Below are 24,790 nucleotides of genomic sequence, written 5' to 3'. Positions count from 1 at the left end.
CGGGAACCAGACTGTGCCTGAGGACCTGAAGGCTTACACAGAGAAGATGCAAGAACTGCATGGGCCACCACGGTCTGCACCCCATATGAGGAGAAGGTCCCGACCAACCGCCACACCCCGGTGCCAGGGGGACCAATGTAACTTCAGGCTTTCCTAGGGTTGATCAATTATTATGGAATGTTCCTTCTGGGGTTGGCCACCATATTGCCCCCCCCCCTCTGTAGACTACTAAAGAAAGGCTTCTTCCCCACAGCTACTGGACTGCTGAACGACTCTCCCTCGGACTGATCTGTTCCCTGTAAGAACACTATTCACGACGCTCTGTGCTGCTCTTGCTCATGTATTTGCTTTGTTTGGCCCTTTGTTCAGCACTGTAACCAATCACTGTTTGTCAATGTACTCTTGTCGATTATTCTTTTTTTCTACTATATAAATACTGTGTACGTTCCCTTGTACCGAAGTACAGTGAAAAGTATGTTTCTGTGGCCATGTGACAATAAATCAAATCAAACAACTCTGGACGTGGGGTGCTGAGAAACAGGCAGCGTTTGCCAAAGTAAAACAACAGCAGCTTTCCTCTTCAAGACTGCGTACTCATTTTGACTCCTCGAGGCCACTCTTACTGACCTGCAAAGCATCCCTTTACTGTGTTGGGCTGTGATCGCTCTGTAATGGAAGGTGGTTCTGATCGGCCTATCGCATTTGCATCTCGGACATTGGCCGACGCAGAGAAACGGTATGCGCAAGTGGAGAAAGAAGGACTGTGGCGTACAAAAATATTTGACACGCACATATGCCACTGGGATATGTACGTTCCTTGTACATCATTCCACACATCCTACTAGTTTAATGCCTCTGCCATCTGCCTATTTACCCGTTTCTGTTAGGACACTGGTCCCATCCTGCTTCGGGTGGAGCCCTTCCTATTGGTACAGCTCATTCCTGTCCCAGAACTGGTGCCAGTGTCTCTTGAAATAAAACGCCTCTTACCCCCACCAGCCCTTTACCCATGTGTTAATTAACCTGATCTGCCTAATCCTATTCCAATTTGCTTGGGACTCTGGCAATAATCCAGAGAATAATGCACTTCCAATCCTACTTTTCAATTAGAGCCTGACTCCTGATGCTCTTTCACCAGGATCTCCTCCTTGTTCCCATCTGCATCAGTGGTCCCAGCCTGAACCATGACAACTGAATTCTTCCCTCCCTTTCCAAGTTCCTCTCCTGCTGCCATGAGACATACCGTGCGCTGGTATTCGGTAGGCAACACACCATTGGGAATTCTTGTTCCTTGATGCAGAGGAAACTATCCCCCAAATTATAAGAGTCCCTTATCACTGCCACATTTCTATTCCATTTTTCCTCCCCTTTCGAAGCTTTCTGTACCATTGTGTTTTGCTCTGCAGTCTGGTTGTCCTTCCTGCAGTCGTCTTGTCCTTACAAAGAGCGAATATGTTGTATCTGTTGCATAGGATCAGTGACTGTGGGACCTTCTCCTCAACCTCTCCTAAATCCGAACTACCTAGCTCCCTATCCGTCACATCCTCCCATTCCTGAACATGTGTCTTTCTCCTGGGTATGACTGCCTGTGCTCTGGTAAAACTGCCCGAAAGGTCCTCCCTCCTTTTATCTGTTGGGAGTGTGCCCGACCTGCATTCCAGCTTAATGAATCTGAGCCAGAGAGAATTGAGATGGAGACATCTCCTGCAGACTTGTTTGCTCAGGATAATCTCCTTGTCCATAAACTCCTACATTCTGCAACATGGACACACAACCTGCCCTGCCATATCTTAAACTAGCCTTATTTATTTATTTCCAGTCTTATTCAACAGTCACCTATAGCTATATTAAATTTAATACTTTACTCGTACTTTCCCCTTCCAAGGTTAAGCAGCTGTCTGACTTGAGAAAGAGCAGCTTTAAAACTCTATCACCTAACTACTTAACTAATAAATGCCTCTAGACTTCAGCTCTCTGACCCTGCTTCCATTCTATTTGTTTTGTAAAAGATTGGGACAGCACCTCAGCACTCGCTGTGTACAATTCCCTCACTCACTAAATTCCTTGCATTAAGCACTCTTACAAAGCAGTAATAACTGTTCAGCTGCCAGTAGCAGGCAGCTTGTTTACCACTCAGACTGACAGAAACTCAGCCTTAACTTGAAGTTAATGCTAAATGCAATATTTGACGAGGTTTTAAGATTCCCTCGCTCACCAAATTTCCTGAGTTCAGCATTCTGTAAAAGCAGTGTTCCAATCAAACTAGACTGTGCTGCTTGGGTCAATTTTTTTTCCCACTGCCAGTTTTGGGGAACTCCTTGGAACCTTTTCATGGACTCTCGGTTCAGAATCACTGACCTAGAACTCATTTGCGAGATTTGTGGCCGGTGTCGCATCGGACTTGTATTCTGTATATAATTCTGCCAAACTTGCACCTTGCCCTTTGCCCAAGTATAATTTCTTCATTTAAACCTCAGTAGACATTAAAACTATTGGCAGAATGAAGGAATACTTACTCTATCTAGCAGGTGATTGCAATAATTTAAAACCATGGGAATTTGAGAGCACATCAATTATGGTAGAGTGTGCATGGCTTTTAAACTTGTAAGCCAATTCAACAACGTGTTTGCAATGCTGTAATTTTATTTTTTAAAGCAGTCTATTACATCATCTTGAATCATATAAATTACAGCACCGAAGGACACCTTTTAGTTCATTAATCTGGGTTAGTGATGGCTCTCCAACTTGCCATTCAGTCCCGTCTCCCTGCCATTTCTCTATATTCTTCTGCAAAGTTTTCCTTTTCAAAACCAATTTAAATAACTTTCTGATCTCTGCTTCAAAAACCACTATATGGTAAAGTATTCCATTCTCTTCATCATTCTCTCCTGGAAACATTTTTGCGTCGTCATCCTGAATTTATGCGACCCAATGTTACCAGTTCCCCAAACAGCCAAAGCCATTTTTCACAATTTCCTTGTTGCATTTCATAACCTTGAATGCCGCAGTTGGCCCCCTAGAACCTTCTAATTTACAATGAAATGGACTTGAATTTTAAAACGCTTTTGTGGTATTTATTGGTTTCCTGCAACGTATTTGGAATCTTATTGGTGGGAGAAGTCTTTTATTATTAAAGATGGCAGCAAAATAGATTTTGTCATTGCTGAAGGTCTTTGATGAACATTTGTCAGCGAATGAGAGGCCTAAATATTTGGTTAAAAATATAGGTCATCACCAATGAAAACAGAACAATTTCTTAAAGAAAGCAATTACACAATCACTCAAATAGAGTTTAAACTCATTAAGCTGACGTATTCAATTTAAACATTTGTCATACAAATCTAACTATTCAGAAAATGTTGACTAAACTTTTTATTTGAAGGAAATCCCCTTGGAGATTTTCCTGTATTGGTCACAAAGGTAATTAGAGCATCATTGTATTTTAATCTAATGTTTCCAGTAATTATTCTGTGCAGGAAGTGAAGTTTCCTGAATTGGGTCTGCCTATCACTCTCAAAGATCATATTAAAAGACTAAAATATTAGGGAAATACTGATTCAAATTCCTGTTCCATGTGCCACTAGCATTGCAGTAATGATCAGACGCAATAAAGAAAATTCCTCAGCAAATCTGACATTAATGTGCCCAGCTTTAATTCAGCAAAACTCCAATTTAAATGGCTAATTGTGACATTTTTTCTTGTGATAATTTTTTTAAAGAAGCATACCGTGTATTTACTATATGTGAACCATTTTTGAGACTTTGGGTGTCATGATCTTGCACGTGACATTTTGCTTCCGAAGTTCATGATCTTATGATATGAACATGTATCATGTGCACTGCCAATAAGTAAAATCTCTTTCAATCAGTGTCTGGAATTCATACACCAAACCAAAAAGAACACTGTCCTGCTTCTGATGTGGCAACCTCTACCCCATGTTGCATTAACGACTTGGACAATGGCATAGAAAGTCATATATGCAAATTTGCTGATGGCACAAAGTTTGATGGCAATGTAGGTGACAGCATAAAATGATAAAGGGATATTGATAGACTAGGTGACTGGGCAAAATTGCGGCAGATGGATTTCACTGGAAGCAAGTGTGAGGTTATCTATTTTGGACCAAAAGATACATCAGGATACTTTCTAGATGGCATGAAGCTAAATTCAATGGATGTCCAAAGACATGGGGGTTCGGGTACATCGATCTCTAAAATGCCATGAAAGTGCAGAAAGTAATCAAGAAGGCCTAATGCAATGCTTGCCTTTATATCTGGAGGACTGGAGTACAAAGACCCAGAAGTTATGCTGCAGCTTTACAAAGCTCTGGTTAGACCTCATTTGGAATACCATGAGCAGATCTGGGCACCACAACATAGGAAGGATATTTTGGCCTTGGAGTGAGTGCAACACAGATTTACAAGAATGGTACCCGGACTTCAGGAGTTAAGTTATGAGATGAGATTATACAAATTAGGCCTGTTTTCTCTAGAATTTAGAAGGTTAAGGGTGATCCGATTGAGGTCTTCAAGGTATTAACAGGAAAATACAGGATAGATATTGATAACCTGTTTCCACTAGTTGAAGATTCTAGAACTAGGGGGTATAGTCTAAAAAGTAGACCATTCAGGAGAAATGTTAGAAAGCACTCCTACACATAATGGGTGGTCGAGGTTTGGAACTCTCTCCCACAAACAACAATTGACGCTACATTAGTTGTTAACTTAAAATCTGAGGTAGATTTTTTTTGTTAAGCAAAGATGTTAAGGGATATGGGCCGGAGACAGTTATATGGAGTCAGGCCACAGATCAGCCATGATGTCAATTAAATGGCGGAGCAGGCTCGAGGGGCTGAATGACCTACTCCTGTTCCTATAGAACAGTACAGCACAGAACAGGCCCTTCGGCCCTCGATGTTGTGCCGAGCAATGATCACCCTACTTAAACCCACGTAACCCGTATACCCGTAACCCAACAATCCCCCCATTAACCTTACACTACGGGCAATTTAGCATGGCCAATCCACCTAAACCGCATATCTTTGGACTGTGGGAGGAAACCGGAGCACCCGGAGGAAACCCACGCACACACGGGGAGGACGTGCAGACTCCACACAGACAGTGACCCAGCCGGGAATCGAACCTGGGACCACTGGAGCTGTGAAGCATGGATGCTAACCACCATGCTACCGTGAGGCCCCTATGTTACTTCTATCCTGTTTTAACCATTTATTTAGCCCACTTCTTTATCTTTTTGACTTGTAGGCATTCCTTTCATACATTGGAGTTATTTGTACAAAGCAAAACTGGTCAGGTTAAAAACAATCCTCTTTCATTCATAACTATGCACAAAGATTTTGTTACATTACTATATAAGTTTGGAGGGTCTCTCTTTTTGCAGTTGTACCGAAGCAATTTTTGATCAGATTTGTTTTGTGGATGACTGGTGTACATCCAGAATGCTGGAATGATATGGAATGGTTAGGTTCCTTTCCTAAATGAAGTGGTATTTCATTACTTCACTTCAGCGTTCTTAGATTCGTTATGGACAGGAGGCCAGTTAATTTACACAGCCCTGATTTCACCCCTCACCACCCGTAAACAAAATAGTGTTTTTAATTTCACCCTTCATTAGTGGTGGTGGTGTATTTTCTCCGACCTTTCAATAATGGAATGTTTCAGTCCTCTATTAATAATCCCGCAGCAAGCTGAAGATGTGTTTAAATAAGAGGGCTGGTTAATTTTATACACGCACACAAAATACGGGAAGGGGTTTCACAATGTTCACCCTTTTTTGCGTTTGTACAGTAGAAGAGGGATAAAAGAAAAGAGATTTTCGGAGTGAAAACCATGATAAAAATAAGAATTTGGGTTTCATGTGAGTCCAGTAAGTGAATGAAGGTTCTTTCAGGTGATTTTGGCTGGCAGAGTTCCTGGTCTTGGTCCTAGGACCTTGTTTGCAGGTTGTGTTCATTGAAGATGTAATATTCCGGAAGTAAGTTCACACCCTCGGCAAAATGCAGGGTAATTTCCGGTGAGATTTGAGAGAGATGGAGGGCAAAGGCAGGCAGGTTGATCATAAATCGCAAGTGAAGAAAAAACGCAGAAGCTGTATCATTAAAGCAGTTCAAACGGCTCAAGTCTCGGTCATGCAGCCGAGTGGTTCTGGGACAGGCTATTCTGCTAACAAATGTAAATTTCCTCATTGTCCTTGGATGCATCTCAATTGGCCCCGGCGCGTATCAACTTAATTAGAGATAGCCCATCCAATATCTCCTCATTATCCATTTTAAATCCTTCCTGTGTATTAATCACCTCCTCTTTCACTGTAGCCTGAGTAGCATCTTTTTTCTTGAAAAAGGTGGATGAAAAGTATTCATTTAATACATCAATTATGCCCCCTGCCTCCCATGTGTAAATACATGTTTTGGTCCCTACTCAACCCCACTTCTTCTTTTAACACCCTTTTACTACATGTATGCTTGTAGAGAACCTTTTGACTCCCTTTTATGTTCCTTGCCAGTCTCTTTATGTACTCTCTCTTTGCTTCCCTTATTTGCTTTTTCATTTCCCCCCTGAATATTCTCTATTCAGCCTATGGGCGGCACGGTAGCACAGTGGCTAGCACTGCTGTCTCACAGAGCCAGGGACCCAGGTTCGATTCCGGCCTTGGATGTCTGTCTATGTGGCGTTTGTACGTTCTCCCCATGTCTGCTTGGGTTTCTATCGGGTGCTCCGGTTTCCTCTCCACAGTCCAAAGATGTGCAGTTTAGATGGATTGGCCATGCTAAATTGCCCCTTGGTGTCCAAAGATGTGCAGGGTTATGAGGTTTGGGGATAGGGTGGGGAGGTGGGCCGAGGTAGGGTGCTCTTTCAGAGGTTGGTGCAGACTTGATGGGCTGAATGTCCTTCCTTTGCACTTCAGGAATTCTATGGTTCTATATTATGTATTCCACCCGATACCTGACATGGTCATATTTTTCCTCTTTCATCTTAATTTCTATCTCTTTTTGCCATCCAGAGAGCACTGGATTTGTTTGCTCGACATTTCCCACTTTGTGGGAATATACAGGCTGTGCACGAACTATCTTTCCTTTGCCCATTGTTCAGGTACCATTTCCTGCCAACAAGTGACTCCAATTCATACAGCCATTATCCATTCTGATCCCATTGATGTTGGATTTCCAAATACTTGATAGGGTACCAAGATGGGATGAGGTGCAACCAAGGATGCTGAGGGAAGCGAGAGTGGAAATTACAGAGGCACTGGTCGTACTTTTCAAGTGTTCCTTCGACTCCGGGGTAGTGCCAAAAGACTGGAGAATTGCAAATTTTACATCCTTGTTCAAAAAGGATTCAAAGATAAGCCCAGAAACTATAGGCCAGTCAGTTTAACCTCAATGGTGGGTAAGGTCCTAGGAATTATAAATTAAGTGAAAATTAATTGTCACTTGGGTGAAGGTGTGTTAATTGAGGAAAGAAATTATGGATTTGTTAAGGAAGGGGAAATCATGTTTAACTAACTTGCTGGAACTTTTTGATGGGGTAACAAAGAGAGTTGATGAGGATAATGCTGTTAGTATGGTGTTCATGGGTATTCAAATAGCATTTGATTAAGGTGCTGAACAAAAAACTTGAGTAAAGTTATAATTCCAGGCATAAAAGACAGTGTTGGAACGAAATTGGCTGAGTGACAAGAAAACTGAGATTGTTAAAAATGGGTCTTTGACAGACTGGAGGAGGTTTGCCTTGGAGTTACTCCGGGATTGATGTTTAGGACCCTTTCTATTCCTTACATCAATAACTTAGACCTTGCTGTACATGGCGCAATTGCAAAAGTTGAAAGCATTGTTAGCAGTGACCATGATGTAAAATGTAAAATGGACAGAGAGCATGGCGAAATGAGTCAACAAGCGGCAGATGCAATTTAATGCATGCAGTGGGAAGTGATTCATTTTGGTATGAAGAATGTAGATAGATGGCACAAAATAAAGGGTACAACTCTAAAGGAGGTGCAGGAACAGAGGACAGTAAGAAGTCTTACAACACCAGGTTAAAGTCCAACAGGTTTGTTTCAAACACGAGCTTTCGGAGCACTGCTCCTTCCTCAGGTGACTGAATGGAGGGACCTGGGTGTATATTTGCAGAAGTCATTGAAGGTGGCAGGATAGGTTGAGAGATTGATTATTAAAGTAATCATCAAGAGACGGTTGAGAGGGGATTTGATAGAGATGTTCAAAATCAGGAGGAGTCTGGACAGGGTACAGAGGGAACAATTGGCCCATTGGTAGATGGAAAAGGAACAAGAGGCATAGACTCTAGGTAATTGGCATACAAAGCAATTGAGTCGCGAGGGAAAACTTTATCACGGTGTGTCATTGAGATCTCAAATGCACTGCTTGAGAGTGTGGTGGAGGCAGGTTTAATGGAGGCATTCAAGAGGGAACTGGTTTATTAGCTGAAAGGGAAGAATGGACAGGGATACAGGGAGAAGGCCGTGGAATAGCACTTGGTGAATTGCCCCATTGGAGAATGAGCATGGATATGAAAGGCTGAGTGGCCTCCTGTGCTGTAACCATTCTGTGATATTTATTTTTACGTGGACTATTTTGTGCTGCTGCCGATTCCTATTAAACGCACTGCCTTTCCTGATTTACTCTGCTTGTTTTTACCAACATTGTTGCACTTCTCTACCTTTCTCTTCAAATTTTAAATCTTCCTTCACGTGACCTCCCCCAAACCATCCTCCCCCATCCCAGCCCCACCATGCATGACTATGCACAGTTGTATGTAATGTAATATATTGTACCTCTTAGCACATAAAGGGTGCTTTACTATAATTTTCACTTTGGAGACATACAAGTTGATCCTTGGTATGGTCTACCTGCTTCAAATATTTAATTCATTTCACCATTAAAATTTAGAACCAGTGTTTGTATAATCAACCATTGCAGCATCATTTCATTTATAGCATGGGACATCCTCCATGCAGGAAACGGCATTTATTTTTATTGACTCATCAATCAAGGTTTCTGGCAAAAATTATTTGTGTACCCCACAATAAAAATATTGCACTTTTTAACTCTGTGTGCTATGTGTTCTATCTACACGGGGGAGCACGGTAGCATTGTGGATAGCACAATCGCTTCACAGCTCTAGGGTCCCAGGTTCGATTCCGGCTTGGCCCACTGTCTGTGTGGAGTCTGCACATCCTCCCCGTGTGTGCGTGGGTTTCCTCCGGGTGCTCCGGTTTCCTCCCACAGTCCAAAGATGTGCAGGTTAGGTGGATTGGCCATGATAAATTGCCCTTAGTGTCCAAGATTGCCCTTGGTGTTGGGTGGGGTTACTGGGTTATGGGGATAGGGTGGAGGTGTTAACCTTGGGTAGGGTGCTCTTTCCAGGAGCTGGTGCAGACTCGATGGGCCGAATGGCCTCCTTCTGCACTGTAAATTCTATGATCTACACATTAGATTTTAAATTATCCCTATGCTGTTAATCATCAATATGCAATGCAATAATCTTTCTTCTGTTTTCTTACCCTGCTCCTTTTTATTTTGCAGTTGGAACTCACTTTCAACTATCTGGAGATTCAAGGAATAAATTGCTGTAAGCCTGCACAGGTGAGTTTCACTCTACTGATCGAATATCTATAACTGTTAGAAACCAGCCTAACGCAGCACGGTGGAACAATGGTTAGCACTACTACCTCACGAGGACCCGGGTTCAATGCCGGCCCCGTCCACACTGTCTGTGTGGAGTTTGCACATTCTCCCTGTGTCTGCGTGGGCCTCACCCCTACAATGCAAAAATGTGCAGGGAAGGTGGATTGGCCACTCTAAATTGCCCCTTAATTGGAAAATAAGAATTGGGTACTCTAAATTTATATATAAAAAAGAAACCAGTCTAGACCTCATAATTTTAGGGATGTTAATGTTCTAAGTAATCTACTTGAATTACATGTGAAATTCAAGCAAATTTTGAATAGGAATAGCTTGTTGAATTGCAGAAAGCGACGAAAGTAACCCAAGTGAATATTGTACTTGATTCTTGTTGCCTACATATAAATTTATTTTTGACCTTTGGGAATCAGCTATACTTATATCCACTTGCTGAGCATTTCCAACATTTTCTATTTTTTTTTCCAGATTTGCATTATATGCAGAATTTTAATTTTACAAACTTGTATCTTGGTCAATTAAGCCTTGATTTTCCAACAGTAACTTTGTTCTGCTCGTTTAGTTTTAAATTTAAAGTGAGAATTTATTTCTTCATTCGCTCTCATTTTAGTTATTTTCTCTGTATTTTCATCTTACTTGCTTGCCTTAGATTATCATGACACATTTTCTGGCCACATATGTGGCTCAGGAACTTGATTTCCAACAAATGAAACTAATTGACTTCGAGGCGGTGCAGTGCTCTGTACTAGGAGTATCGGGTGGCACAGTGGTTAGCACTGCTGCCTCACAGCACCAGGGACTCTAGTTCAATTCCAATGTTGGGTGGCTGTCTCTGTGGCATCAGCATATTCACCCTGTGTCTGAGTGGGTTTCCTCTGGTTCCCTCCCATTGTCCAAACATGTGCGGGTTAGGTGGATTGACAAAGATCTATGTGCGAATTACAGGGATAGGACAGGGCACTGGGACTAGGTAGAGTGCTCTTTCAGGGGGTCGGTGCAGACCCGATGGGGCGAATGGCCTCCTGCACTGTAGGAATTTTATGGTGTATTATGGAGTGACTTGCCTGCTGCTTCGCCCCCTTTTCATCTGTGACAAGCAACCACTGCCATGGGTGGCTACTGTGACCAGGATTGGGACCATCTCGTTTGAGACATTGAATCAATATTGAAAGGCCCAATCTTTGGCGCATTAAGTAGGAATATCTGCATTGCAGTTATGTGGAGCCCTCTTTGCCAAATGTGAACATCTATCCCCATTCAATCCATAAGCAAGTAGCTTTGGTATTTATATTTTGCCACTTTGCTTGCCTGTAAACATGTTGCAAAATTGATCTAATCATCCACTCTGGAGCCGTGAAGTAGTTATGTAGCTATGTATTTCAAATGACGTACCTCACCAGGAATGATCTGTACCGTTTATCAGTTTAAAAATGGATCATGAGTCATTCATTAATTACCAGATTATAACTGCAGTAATGTTACCCGAAATCTTGATTGATGAGTCAGTAAAAATAAATGCTGTTTCCTGCAGGAGGAGGATGCCCCATGCTATAAATGAAATGATGCTGCAATGGTTGATTGTGCAAACACTGGTTCTAAATTTTAATAGTGAAATGAATTAAATATTAAACTTTGAAGCAAGTAGACCATACCAAAGATCAACTTGTATGTCTCCAAAGTGAAAATTATAGTAAAGCACCCTTTTTGTGCGAAGAGATTTAAAACTCTGTGCTGTCCATGTAGATCCACCATTAAATTTCTTTACCCCTGTACTCACCAAACTGTCTTTCCTTCATCACTAACATACTCAATATGGACATAGGGAGTGTCAGCTTAACCTAATGGTATCTTTGTAAGAAGGTATGGGTTCAAGTCCCATAATATAAGCTGCAGCTCTATGTAGCACTGAGGTGGTACATAGTAAGTAAGGTGGTACCTTCAGAATTGGAGAAGAGAGAAAACTGTCAAGGGGAGAAAAAGGTGATTTTAAATAACTCAATGGACACAAACAAATGTCTCTTTCTGAATCATAGTGGCTTTATTCCAGGTTTTCCTGCTACTCCACGCTTCCCTCTCCCATTCTCTCCCTCTGTCTCTTTCTCTCTGTCTCCTATAAAGAATTAAAAATCATTTTGAACAACTATAGGATATTTTGTGCATCAGCATCAATACCATTGGGAAAAATCATGTTTTATTCTGTTTTTTAATTACCTCCCTACCTACCTACCTAATAGGTTTTTGCTTTCATAAGTGCAAATATCTTTACAGAATGAAAGTTTCCAGAAACCACATTATTTCCTACATTGAGGAAAGTGATTGTTAACGTTTTATAGTCTTAAAGTAGTAAAAACCACTGAATTTTAGTTTAGATCATTTTTATCACTTCCACCTATACAAGCAAATATAATATGAGCAAAATGTGTTCATACAGTTATATCCAGTGTAAGAGAGAGTTGGTTAGCTCAGTTGGCTGAACGGTTAGTTCGTGAAGTGGAGCGACGCCAACAGTCCGGGTTCAATTCCCATGCCGGCTGAGGGTATTCATGAAGGGCCCTCCCTTCTCAATCTTGCCCCTCACCTAGACGCCTTCTCAATCTTGCCCCTCCGGTTAAATCACCACCAGTCAGCTCTCTCTCAAAGGGGAGAACATCCGATGGTCCTCGGGGATTATGACAACTTTTATCCAGTGTCGTATAAAAACCCAGCTAAAAAAGCATTAATTGAACGAGATCCTGTGCTTGCTCCTGGTTTTTTGCTCAAAATAAACTAATCTAATGAATCTGCGTCTCTCATGCAAGATTATTAACCAATTTAAATTTTTTAAATAAAAAAAAAACGGAATAATTTTCCAGCTCTTCCGTATGAGGGTTTGTTTCGTAGTTAAAGCCAGCAGAGCTTCTCAATGCTCTCTCCTTGTAGGTTTTGATCTAAGATGGCAACCTCCAGAGAGCTGCTCCTGTTGGAGGTTACAGGATAGAAGCCAGATAGAACATATCTAACTGATTGCTTTTCAAACACAAGCATCCCCTCTTCATACTGAACAAAGATACAAACATCCCCCTTCCCTGAGCAAACAAATCATGTATTCGCATAGATGATCACGTGTAACTGTGAGTTACCCAGTTATCCACTATATACTCACTTTTCTCATGCATTAACAACTGTTTGTTCTACTAGTTTGTTCTACGAGTCGCTGGCTGGCTGACAACTTCCAGATCATGTTGGTAGCTTTTGATGTTTTTCTCATTGGTGCATATTGATTCTTCAAGGAGTCTTTCAAGGTCACTACTTTGTTACCTGCCTTTTCTGCCTACTGTTTTGACTGGCTGTACATCTGGTTGCGTTTTTTCAACTCCGGCTTTCTTTGCCAATTGTGGCATTAAGGGTCACTATTTCCTCCTCGTAACTTTGTGCCAGCTTTGAAATTTGTTTGGATCTCGCACAGCTTAGTTCATTGAAGACTTCAGTTTATCATGTGTTTTCAACAGTATATATTCAGCTTCAGTACTGTGTTTCAAGTCTTTCAGCTCTACTCTGGTCTGAGCAATTTCCTATCAAAATGCTCCATTTACCTTCAACTCGTGCATTTCATTGCACTGACATGGTCAGCAACATCTTATATTTTACTTGAATATTGTCTCCCTCTTTCTGGGGTTTTTTGTCTCCCTCACTCTGGAGTTTGTTTCACTCTTTCTCAGATTTTCTGTCATCTTCTCTCTGGGATCTTGTTGGCCTTCCTCTGTTGGCACATTCAGAGTTACCAGCCCACCATTTAGACTTGCTCCAGATACGTTGAGTGGCCATTGCACCTGGTCTTTTAGTGTTGGTCTTTTTTTGAGTTAGGTGGAACACTCCTTGTGCCAGCCCTACTTCGGCCACTCCATCAACATATCTGTGCCTTTGCAAGCTCGTGTCTGGATCTGAAAATTGATTAATTTTGTTTTCAATTTCCGCCCCTCTCTCACTTTCACATGGTCCATCTCCAACACTTCTCTTCCCTTCCTTAACCTCTCTGGCTCCATTTCCAGTGATAGATTGTCCACCAATATTCATTACAAACCCGCCGAGTCCCACAGCTACCTCGACTACTGCTTCTCACACCCTGCTCCCTTTGAGGACGTCATCCCATTCTTCCAGTTTCTCCACCTCTGTCACATAAAACATAGAACAGTACAGCACAGAACAGGCCCTTCGGCCCTCGATGTTGTGCTGAGCCATGATCACCCTACTCAAACCCATGTATCCACCCTATACCCGTAACCCAACAACCCCCCCCCCCCCCCCCCCCCCCCCCCGCCCCATACCTTACTTTTTAGGACACTATGGGCAATTTAGCATGGCCAATCCATCTAACCCGCACATCTTTGGACTGTGGGAGGAAACCGGAGCACCCGGAGGAAACCCACGCACACACGGGGAGGACGTGCAGACTCCGCACAGACAGTGACCCAGCCGGGAATCGAACCTGGGACCCTGGAGCTGTGAAGCATTTATGCTAACCACCATGCTACCGTGCTGCCCACATCTATTGCAATGATGTCACCTTCGAAAATGGTGGTTCTGACATGTCTTCTTACTCAGCCAAGTTATCGCCCCACCTGTGGTTGATGGGGAACACAATGGGGTTCGACCCATTTCCCGCACCCCTGCCCTCACCCGTTCCCCTCCTCCCAGAAACGTGACAGGGTCTCCCTCGCCTTCACTTTCCATCCCACTAGCCTCCGCATTCAAAGGATCATCTTTCGCCATTTCCGTCAACTACAGCACAATGCTTCCATGACACACATCTTTTCCTCCCCCGTTAGCATTCGACAGGAATTGCTCCCTCTATGACACCCTGGTCCACTCCTGCATCACCCCCAACCTTCCATCCCCTTCCCATCGCACCTTCCCTTGCAATCGCAGAAGGTGCAACACCTGCCTCTGCATTACCTCCTTCCTCACCGTTCGCGGCCCCAAACACTCCTTTCAGGTGAGGCAGTGTTTCACTTGGACCTCCTCCAATTTGGTTGATTCTGTTCACTGGTCCCAATGCAGTCTTCTCTACATTGGGGATACTAAACGCAGACTGGGTGACCACTTTGCGGCACACCTTCGCTCATTCTGCAAACATGACCGCAACGTTCCTATTGCGCACCATTTTAACTCAGCACCTTGCTCTCATGCCCACATGTCTGTCCTTGGTCTGCTGTGACTGCTCCAGTGATGCCCAGCATCATGTCATCTTCCAATTGGGCATGTTGCAGCCCTCTGGACTCAAATTCAGCAACTTTAATGAAGTGTTGGCTAGTGTAGACTTCAGAGATGAACAGACACTTCCAACACTGATGAAGGTTCAACTCAATTTTATTAACTACTTCTAACTAACTAACACACGATGACTGTGGGTCTAAATGATGCTAACTTGAACTACAGACCTAAGCCTTGTCCGAGCCAGTTGCTTCTCTCGGCACGTGTTGTAAGTCTGTGCTGGGCTGGGTGAGTTCTTGTTACACTCAGAGGCAGCACCCAGAATGAGCGGGAACCGTGGTGCCCTCTGCCTTTATAGTGTGTGTATTCTAACTGGTGATTGGCTGCGGTGTTTGTACATGTTGATTGGTCCCTGTGTGTGTCTGCACCATGATATACTGCATCATGTCATCTTCCAATTGGGCATGTTGCAGCCCTCTGGACTCAAATTCAGGAGTTTAGATTGTGGCATTTCTCCTCCCTTTACCTGCCTTTTTTAAATATTGCGTGGATGTATTGCTTCAATGCACCCCCCCCCCCCCCCCCCCCCCCCCCCGGCAATCCTGCACCATACCATCTGTATCTTGTTCTTAAAATTGCCCCAGTTTGCTGCAATCTCCCACAGCTACTCTTTAATGTCTAACACATTCTCCCTCTCTTCCATCCTTGGCCTGCTGCAATGCTTCAGTGAAACCCAACGCAAACTGGAAGAGCAGCACATCATGCGCCGATTTAAGCACGTCGTAGCCCTGGAGACTCGATGTTGAGTTCAATAACTTTAAGCTATGATCTTTTGCTTCCAACTTAACCTTTTTAAAAAAAAATATATCCCAAACATTTTGTTCATATGCAAAAACTCCCCCTCCCCCACCGGGCCATCTGTCACTTGTTCTGAAGTTTTGCTGCAGCTTGTTGCAATCTCTTCCCGCTCCCACAAATCATTGTTCCAGCTGTTCCACCCCCTTTTATACAATATCTAATTGAACACATTTCCCCTCTCTTTAGTTCTGAAGAAGAGCCAAATGATCTCAAATGCTTTTTCACCTTCCAGATGCTACTCAACATGCTGCATTTTTCCAGCATTCTCTGATCTTGTTTTGCAGTCCGCAGTATTTTGCTTATTTTACAGTTATATTAAGACTCTTCTGCTTGAGCAACTCTTAAATTCCAATATGCACTGATCCTGGAAGGTACCTATAACTACTAAGTTTTTGGTACATAAATCATATCTGGTCTAACATCAGGTATGGATTGATTTGAATTCTTCTGTATTTTCCAGCTTCCAAGTAATAACATGTGCTCTGCACAGGGAGAGAGCAGAGGAGTGCACTAATCAGATAACTGTGATAAAGAGCTAGTACAGGAACAGTGGACTGAATGGCCTCCTGTGTTCTGATTCTGTGATCATAAAAGAAGCATGATTATTTGGAACTTAGTGTTCAAACACCCTGATGCTATACTTGAGCTGTTTGATGTGGTTTCCCCCCATTCCTAGATGGAGACATGTTGGACATAGAACCTGGAGATTATTCATGAAGGCCCGCCTTCTTAACCTTGTCCCTCGCCTGAGGTGTGTTGATCCCCGGGTTAAATCAACACCAGCCAGGATGGAATGGTGGTGCAGTGGTTAGCACTGCTGCCTCACGGCACCGAGGATCCGGGTTCAATCCCGGTCCTGGGTCGCTGTCTGTATGGAGTTTGCACATTCTCCCCTGTCTGATTGGGTCTCAATTGTAATAAAAAATTAATTGGGTACTTTAAATTTATATTTAAAAATCACCACCAGTCAGCTCTCCCCCTCAAAGGGGAAAGCAGCCGATGGCGACTTTACCTTTACCTTAAGTAAACAGGTTTGGCTACTGCTGCCTCAAAATCAAATATGTCCGAAATACCTTTAAATAACTATGATGTGGAGATGCCGGCGTTGGACTGGGGTGAGCACAGTAAGAAGTCTTACAACACCAAGTTAAAGTCCAACATGTTTGTTTCAAACACTAACTTTCGGAGCACTGCTCCATCCTCGGGTGAATGTTTAAATAACTAGGTAGGTGTAAGATTATACAATAATTACTCAGTGGCATCCATGCTTAAGGCTAAATGAGTAACATCTTTATGCAATGTCCCACGTTAACATCCAGTTGTCTTCAGTTTGTGGCATTCACCTCTGTGACCCATCATTGTGCAATTGAAGTGCGTACTCTTGCCATTTAGTTCACCATCTTATATCTACAAAGTTATATTGGATGTACCTTTCCAACGGTGGAAAAACCCAGGTACACACATTCCTTATTACTCAGACCAGAGCTAGATATAGTCCTCAAGTTGAAGTCCCACGTTCTCATCAGAGCACCGTCCAGTTAGATAATGATTTAACTTTTGACTTTCATTCTACTCTTCCGGCTGTGCAGTTTAACCATTAGGTTTGTTGGTTGCTGCTGTGCCGTGCTTGCGTATCCAGTTTGTTATGATGGTGTTATCCAAGGGTAACCGTGAACCACGTGGCTAACCAGGAATCCAGATGTGGCTAATCGCAGTACTGACTATTAAATAAAAATGAGCAACCTCTCTGTCATTGTGCGATTGAGCTCAATACACACGCACACCGATGGTGTGTAAATGTATTTAAAAGTCCTTGTTATGGCTATGGGAAAAAGATGGGGGAGTGGTTCTAGATCAGTGTTTTTCAAACCTTTCCCCCCGCGGGACACACTTTGCTAACTGGCCGTTCTTGGCGGCCCATGGCCAGCTGGCCTTGGCGTCCCATGCCGGCCGACTGTGGGGTCCTATGCCGGCCGACTGTGGGGTCCTATGCCGGCCGACCGTGGGGACCCATGCCGTCGGCATTGGTGACCCGTGCCAGCCGACCGTGCCGACCCGTGCCGGCTGACTGTAGCGACCCCTGCCGGCCCACCTTGGCGACCCCTGCCGGCCCACCTTGGCGACCCCTGCCGGCCCACCTTGGCGACCCCTGCCGGCCCACCTTGGCGACCCCTGCCGGCCCACCTTGGCGACCCCTGCCGGCCCACCTTGGCGACCCCTGCCGGCCCACCTTGGCGACCCCTGCCGGCCCACCTTGGCGACCCCTGCCGGCCCACCTTGGCGACCCCTGCCGGCCCACCTTGGCGACCCCTGCCGGCCCACCTTGGCGACCCCTGCCGGCCCACCTTGGCGACCCCTGCCGGCCCACCTTGGCGACCCCTGCCGGCCCACCTTGGCGACCCCTGCCGGCCCACCTTGGCGACCCCTGCCGGCCCACCTTGGCGACCCCTGCCGGCCCACCTTGGCGACCCCTGCCGGCCCACCTTGGCGACCCCTGCCGGCCCACCTTGGCGACCCCTGCCGGCCCACCTTGGCGACCCCTGCCGGCCCACCTTGGCGACCCCTGCCGGCCCACCTTGGCGACCCCTGCCGGCCCACCTTGGCGACCCCTGCCGGCCCACCTTGGCGACCCCTGCCGGCCCACCTTGGCGACCCCTGCCGGCCCACCTTGGCGACCCCTGCCGGCCCACCTTGGCGACCCCTGCCGGCCCACCTTGGCGACCCCTGCCGGCCCACCTTGGCGACCCCTGCCGGCCCACCTTGGCGACCCCTGCCGGCCCACCTTGGCGACCCCTGCCGGCCCACCTTGGCGACCCCTGCCGGCCCACCTTGGCGACCCCTGCCGGCCCACCTTGGCGACCCCTGCCGGCCCACCTTGGCGACCCCTGCCGGCCCACCTTGGCGACCCCTGCCGGCCCACCTTGGCGACCCCTGCCGGCCCACCTTGGCGACCCCTGCCGGCCCACCTTGGCGACCCCTGCCGGCCCACCTTGGCGACCCCTGCCGGCCCACCTTGGCGACCCCTGCCGGCCCACCTTGGCGACCCCTGCCGGCCCACCTTGGCGACCCCTGCCGGCCCACCTTGGCGACCCCTGCCGGCCCACCTTGGCGACCCCTGCCGGCCCACCTTGGCGACCCCTGCCGGCCCACCTTGGCGACCCCTGCCGGCCCACCTTGGCGACCCCTGCCGGCCCACCTTGGCGACCCCTGCCGGCCCACCTTGGCGACCCCTGCCGGCCCACCTTGGCGACCCCTGCCGGCCCACCTTGGCGACCCCTGCCGGCCCACCTTGGCGACCCCTGCCGGCCCACCTTGGCGACCCCTGCCGGCCCACCTTGGCGACCCCTGCCGGCCCACCTTGGCGACCCCTGCCGGCCCACCTTGGCGACCCCTGCCGGCCCACCTTGGCGACCCCTGCCGGCCCACCTTGGCGACCCCTGCCGGCCCACCTTGGCGACCCCTGCCGGCCCACCTTGGCGACCCCTGCCGGCCCACCTTGGCGACCCCTGCCGGCCCACCTTGGCGACCCCTGCCGGCCCACCTTGGCGACCCCTGCCGGCCCACCTTGGCGACCCCTGCCGGCCCACCTTGGCGACCCCTGCCGGCCCACCTTGGCGACCCCTGCCGGCCCACCTTGGCGACCCCTGCCGGCCCACCTTGGCGACCCCTGCCGGCCCACCTTGGCGACCCCTGCCGGCCCACCTTGTCAACTCACTTCCCTATAATGTGAAAGGGGACCCTGCATGATCCTCACTTTCTCACTCCAATCAGGTTCACAGGAGGAGAAGGAAATGCACATATCAGGTGCACACTTCCTTTGAGCTGTCTTCGGCACGGTAGCGCAGTGGTCATCACTGTTGCTTTATTGCACCAGGGTCCCAGGTTCAATTCCCACTTGGGTCACTGCCTGCGCGGAGTCTGTACATTCTCCTCGTGCCGGCGTGGATGTCCTCCGGTTTCCTTGCACAAGTCCCGAAAGATGTGCTTGTAGGTGAATTGGACATTCTGAATTCTCCCTCCGTCTACCCAAACAGGCGCCGGAATGTGGCGACAAGGGGCTTTTCACAGTTACTTAATTGCAGTATTAATATAAGCCTACTTGTGACAATAATAAAGATTATTATTATTATTATCTTTGTGAGAATGGGCAATCCATCCTCGCACATATAGGTCATCATGAGGGGCAAGAGCAACAAAATGCTTATTTTACTCAGCACTGGATACTCATGGGAGATGTTATACCACAATGCTGACACCCTCATGGGCTTTGGCATGTTTTTAATGGGCTTTCACACGTCAGGTACTTAATTTGGAGTCGACTGTAAGTGACTGACTCTGGAGTCTCAACCTCAAAAGGAATTCTTCACCCACCGTTCTCTTTCAACAGCTGAAACTTCTCCTCTTATTTGCCAGTGCTTTCCTACATATAACACACAAGGGGCTGGTTTAGCTCACTCAGCTAAATCGCTGGCTTTTAAAGCAGACCAAGCAGGCCAGCAGCACGGTTCGATTCCCGTACCAGCCTCCCCAGACAGGCGCCGGAATGTGGCGACTAGGGGCTTTTCACAGTAACTTCATTGAAGCCTACTTGTGACAATAAGCGATTTTCATTTTTTCATTTTTCATTTCATTTTCATGAAATTTGCATCCTGATTTGCAATAGCACAAATTGCCAACACCATACCTCCAGAAATCACCTTCATACTGCTTTGTTCCCAAGTTAAGTTTCTTCTTTGTAGACTGTTGATCAGAGTAACTTGAGCTTTGTACAGAGTTAACATGTACACTGCTCTGTCCTGTGCGGCTTTCCGTTGTCACGTCCTGGCCAGTACATTCTCTGCCTATTTGTGTCTCTGGCCATCTCTGGTGTAAGAAAATGATTCAGCTTAACAGTCCTCTTGCTTTGCTTGCCAGCAGCTAGAAAATGGAAGAAACTTTCATCCATGATTTGGTGCTAAATGCATATACGTAGAGGGCGCTTAACACCAAGTGTACGTGCAGGGCATGTGATCTGCTCACTGAAGCCGCCTCTGGCTGGAAGACTGCACATGGCCCCATTTTCTTGTTTGAAAAGTAGCAGCGACTGCTATTATCAATAAAAATATTAGTAGCGGCCTTTGGGCACTTCTTGGGGACCACTGGGAGAACGCTACAACCAATCGCTCCGTAACTCTCCTGACACTCGCCCACCACCTACCCAGGTTTCATGACCTGCACTTTGAAAAACCTAGATCTATCTAATCAATAATTTATTTTCCTGTTCACATTCCATTACCTCTGGTATCTATGAAGTGTCTATCCATTGCCTCTCCCTATTTCCCATTTCACTATCTCTTTCCGCTCTGTCTCTCCCGCTCTGTCTCTCCCGCTCTGTCTCTCCCGCTCTGTCTCTCCCGCTCTGTCTCTCCCGCTCTGTCTCTCCCGCTCTGTCTCTCCCGCTCTGTCTCTCCCGCTCTGTCTCTCCCGCTCTGTCTCTCCCGCTCTGTCTCTCCCGCTCTGTCTCTCCCGCTCTGTCTCTCCCGCTCTGTCTCTCCCGCGTCTGTCTCTCCCCGCTCTGTCTCTCCGCTCTGTCTCTCCACGCTCTGTCTCTCCCCTCGCGCTCTGTCTCTCCCGCTCTGTCTCTCCCGCTCTGTCTCTCCCCCCGCTCTGTCTCTCCCTCTCTGTCTCTCCCGCTCTGTCTCTCCCGCTCTGTCTCTCCCTCTCTGTCTCTCCCGCTCTGTCTCTCCCGCTCTGTCTCTCCCTCTCTGTCTCTCCCCGCTCTGTCTCTCCCGCTCTGTCTCTCCCGCTCTGTCTCTCCCGCTCTGTCTCTCCCGCTCTGTCTCTCCCGCCCTCTGTCTCTCCCGCTCTGTCTCTCCCGCTCTGTCTCTCCCGCTCTGTCTCTCCCGCTCTGTCTCTCCGCTCTGTCTCTCCCGCTCTGTCTCTCCCGCTCTGTCTCTCCCGCTCTGTCTCTCCCGCTCTGTCTCTCCCGCTCTGTCTCTCCCGCTCTGTCTCTCCCGCTCTGTCTCTCCCGCTCTGTCTCTTCCCGCTCTGTCTCTCCCGCTCTGTCTCTCCCGCTCTGTCTCTCCCGCTCTGTCTCTCCCGCTCTGTCTCTCCCCTCGCGCTCTGTCTCTCCCCTCGCGCTCTGTCTCTCCCCTCGCGCTCTGTCTCTCCCCTCGCGCTCTGTCTCTCCCCTCGCGCTCTGTCTCTCCCCTCTGTCCCTCCCCTGTCTCTCCCCTCGCGCTCTGTCTCTCCCGCTCTGTCTCTCCCGCTCTGTCTCTCCTGCTCTGTTCTCTCCGCTCTGTCTCTCCCGCTCTGTCTCTCCCCGCTCTGTCTCTCCCGCTCTGTCTCTCCCGCTCTGTCTCTCCCGCTCTGTCCCTCCCGCTCTGTCCCTCCCGCCGTCTCTCCCGCTCTGTCTCTCCCGCTCTGTCTCTCCCGCTCTGTCCCTCCCGCTCTTGTCTCTCCCTCTCTGTCTCTCCCGCTCTGTCTCTCCCGCTCTGTCTCTCCCGCCCTGTCTCTCCCGCTCTGTCTCTCCCGCTCTGTCTCTCCCGCTCTGTCTCTCCCGCTCTGTCTCTCCCTCTCCGCTCTGTCTCTCCCGCTCTGTCTCTCCCGCTCTGTCTCTCCCGCTCTGTCTCTCCGCTCTGTCTCTCCCGCTCTGTCTCTCCCGCTCTGTCTCTCCCGCTCTGTCTCTCCCGCTCTGTCTCTCCCGCTCTGTCTCTCCCGCTCTGTCTCTCCCGCTCTGTCTCTCCCGCTCTGTCTCTCCCGCTCTGTCTCTCCCGCTCTGTCTCTCCCGCTCTTGCACGGAGTTTGCAAGTTCTCCCCGTGTCTGCGTGGGTTTCTGGTTTCCTCCCACAGTCCAAAGATGTGTAGGTTAGGTGGATTGGCCATGCTAAATTTCCCCTACGTGTCCAGGGTTTAGTGGGGTTACAGGGATAGGGCAGGAGTCTGGTTAGGTTGCTCTTTTAGAGGGTCTGTCCAGACTCAATGGGCTGCTTGACCTCCTTCTTTTGTACTGTAGGGATTCTATGATTCCTTTACACACTTTCATTATGATATATATTGGCTTAGTCTTCAACTCTTCATTGCCTTTCTATTCGTTTTCTGAAAATAAATTTAGGGTACCCAATTATTTGTTTTTTACAATTAAGGGGCAATTTAGTGCGGCCAATCCACCTAACCTGCACATCATCTTTCTATTTATCTTCTGTCTTTCAGAGACATCCAAACAAGTGATAAATTAAACCTACAGAGGTTTATGCTAAATTTGAAATAATAATAATAATAATCGCTTATTGTCACACGTAGACTTCAATGAAGTTACTGTGAAAAGCTCCAAGTCATCACATTCTGCGCCTGCTTGGGGAGGCCGGTACGGGAATTGAACCCGCGCTGTTGGCCTTGTTCTGCATTACAAGCCAGCTGTTTAGCCCACTGTGCTAAACCAGCCCCTCCACTGTGCTAAATTTGGTAGATGGATACTAAATTTTTTAATGTAAATGTTTGAGTCTTTACATTTTTATATTTGTAGTTAATCTTTTTATTGAATAATCAATTTAATTACGCCACAATAAGATTGATGTTTTCTAAACTAATATTTTAAGTCAACATACTGATGGCCAAGTATAAAGCATAGATTTAGATTAGGCAACTTGGGTAGCCTGAGATTTTGAAAGGTGAAATAGATAATTTGCTTCTTAAATATTGAATGTTTAGAAAACACAACTGGGTAAACCTGGTAATGTTATGTTTACATAGAGTTTATGGCATAGAAACTGGCCATTCGACTAAATCAGCCCTCACCTTTGTTTATGCTCCACGCGAACGTCCTCCCAAACATTCTTGTTCAAATCTATCATCGTACCCATTTATTCCGTTCTCCCTCTTATGATTGTCTAATTTCCCTTAATTTAAAAAAAGGCATTTTTATTGGAGTCTTTCATTTATTACAGGTGAATTGTTCCATAACATTCCAACTTGCAGTTGCTTTCATCCTAACCAAGGTTGTAAATAAGTTACATCTCTTTTTGCTGTACAAGTAGTCAAAATTTATCAAGCATCTTATGAGAACAATGGAAAAATAAATAAGATAATTTAGAAAAACATATGGAAAAACTAGCGAAATAAAACAAAAATACTACAGTGAAAAACAGGTGGCGTATTTACATTGCATTGACTTCCGTTAGCATAAAAGTAGACGAATGGCTTCATTTTCGGAACCCCTTTTGCTTCTATATGCTTCTTAGACTACATAAAGTTTACATTTTGTTTGTCACTCCCGTGCACAGGCCCCTGTGCCCCTAGGTGGGTAGGGCAGATATCCCCATTTCCCCTCTGGTGTGGGTGCTCCCTTCACCAACCCCCCCCGGACTTCCCTTGCTCCCCCCTCCCCCCCAGTTGCTCGTCACAAACAGGTCTTCAAAGAGGCTGGTGAATTGTTTCCACATTTGGTGGAATCCTTCGACTGATCCTCTCATTACAAATTTTATTTTTTCTAATTTTAGGAATTCCGCTCGGTCGGAGAGGCAGTCTGAGGCTTTGGGTGGTGCTAATTTCCCCATAAATGCGTCTACACTAGTACAAGAACAAAGAAAAGTACAGCACAGGAACAGGCCCTTCGGCCCTCCAAACCTGCACCGACCATGCTGTCCATTTAACCTAAAACCTTCTACACTTCCGGGGCCCGGATCCATCTATTCCCATTCCATTTAAGCATTTGTCAAGACGCCCCTTAAACTTCACTATCGAACTTGCTTCCGCACCTCCTCCGACAGCGAGTTCCGTGCACCCACTATAGTCTGTGTAAAAAAAAAAACGTCCCTCGCACATCTCCTCTAAACTTTGCCTCTCGCACCTTGAACCCGCACCGTGAACCTATGTCTCCTAGTAATTGACTCTTCCATCCTGGTGATAACTAATCATTTCGACTAATCCCTGTGGTAGTGAGTTCCATATTTTTGCCACTCTTTGGCGAAAGAATTTTCTCCTGAATTCCCTATTGGATTTCTTGGTAACTATCTTGTGTTGATAATCTAGTGATCCTCTTTCCCACAAGAGGACATATTTTCTCTGCGTCCACTCTTATCAAAACC

At 46.6% G+C, this 24,790-nt stretch overlaps 1 protein-coding gene across 7 annotated transcripts in view; it reads left to right on the top strand.

Annotated features, from left to right (window-relative positions):
* Nucleotides 1-24,790, top strand: part of LOC119965968 (F-actin-uncapping protein LRRC16A-like) — a 458,632-nt gene that overhangs the window by 106,873 nt on the left and 326,969 nt on the right. For all 7 annotated transcript variants that reach the window (XM_038797016.1, XM_038797019.1, XM_038797017.1 and 4 more), the window contains exon 4: nucleotides 9,561-9,620. In XM_038797016.1, coding sequence (XP_038652944.1) covers nucleotides 9,561-9,620 — 60 coding nt within the window. The remainder of the gene's footprint in view (nucleotides 1-9,560; nucleotides 9,621-24,790) is intronic.

The sequence above is a fragment of the Scyliorhinus canicula genome, chromosome 5, assembly GCF_902713615.1.
Source record: "Scyliorhinus canicula chromosome 5, sScyCan1.1, whole genome shotgun sequence".
NCBI lineage: Eukaryota > Metazoa > Chordata > Chondrichthyes > Carcharhiniformes > Scyliorhinidae > Scyliorhinus > Scyliorhinus canicula.
The sequence above is the reverse complement of the archived record's forward strand: the minus strand, read 5'-3'. Positions and strand labels throughout refer to the sequence as shown.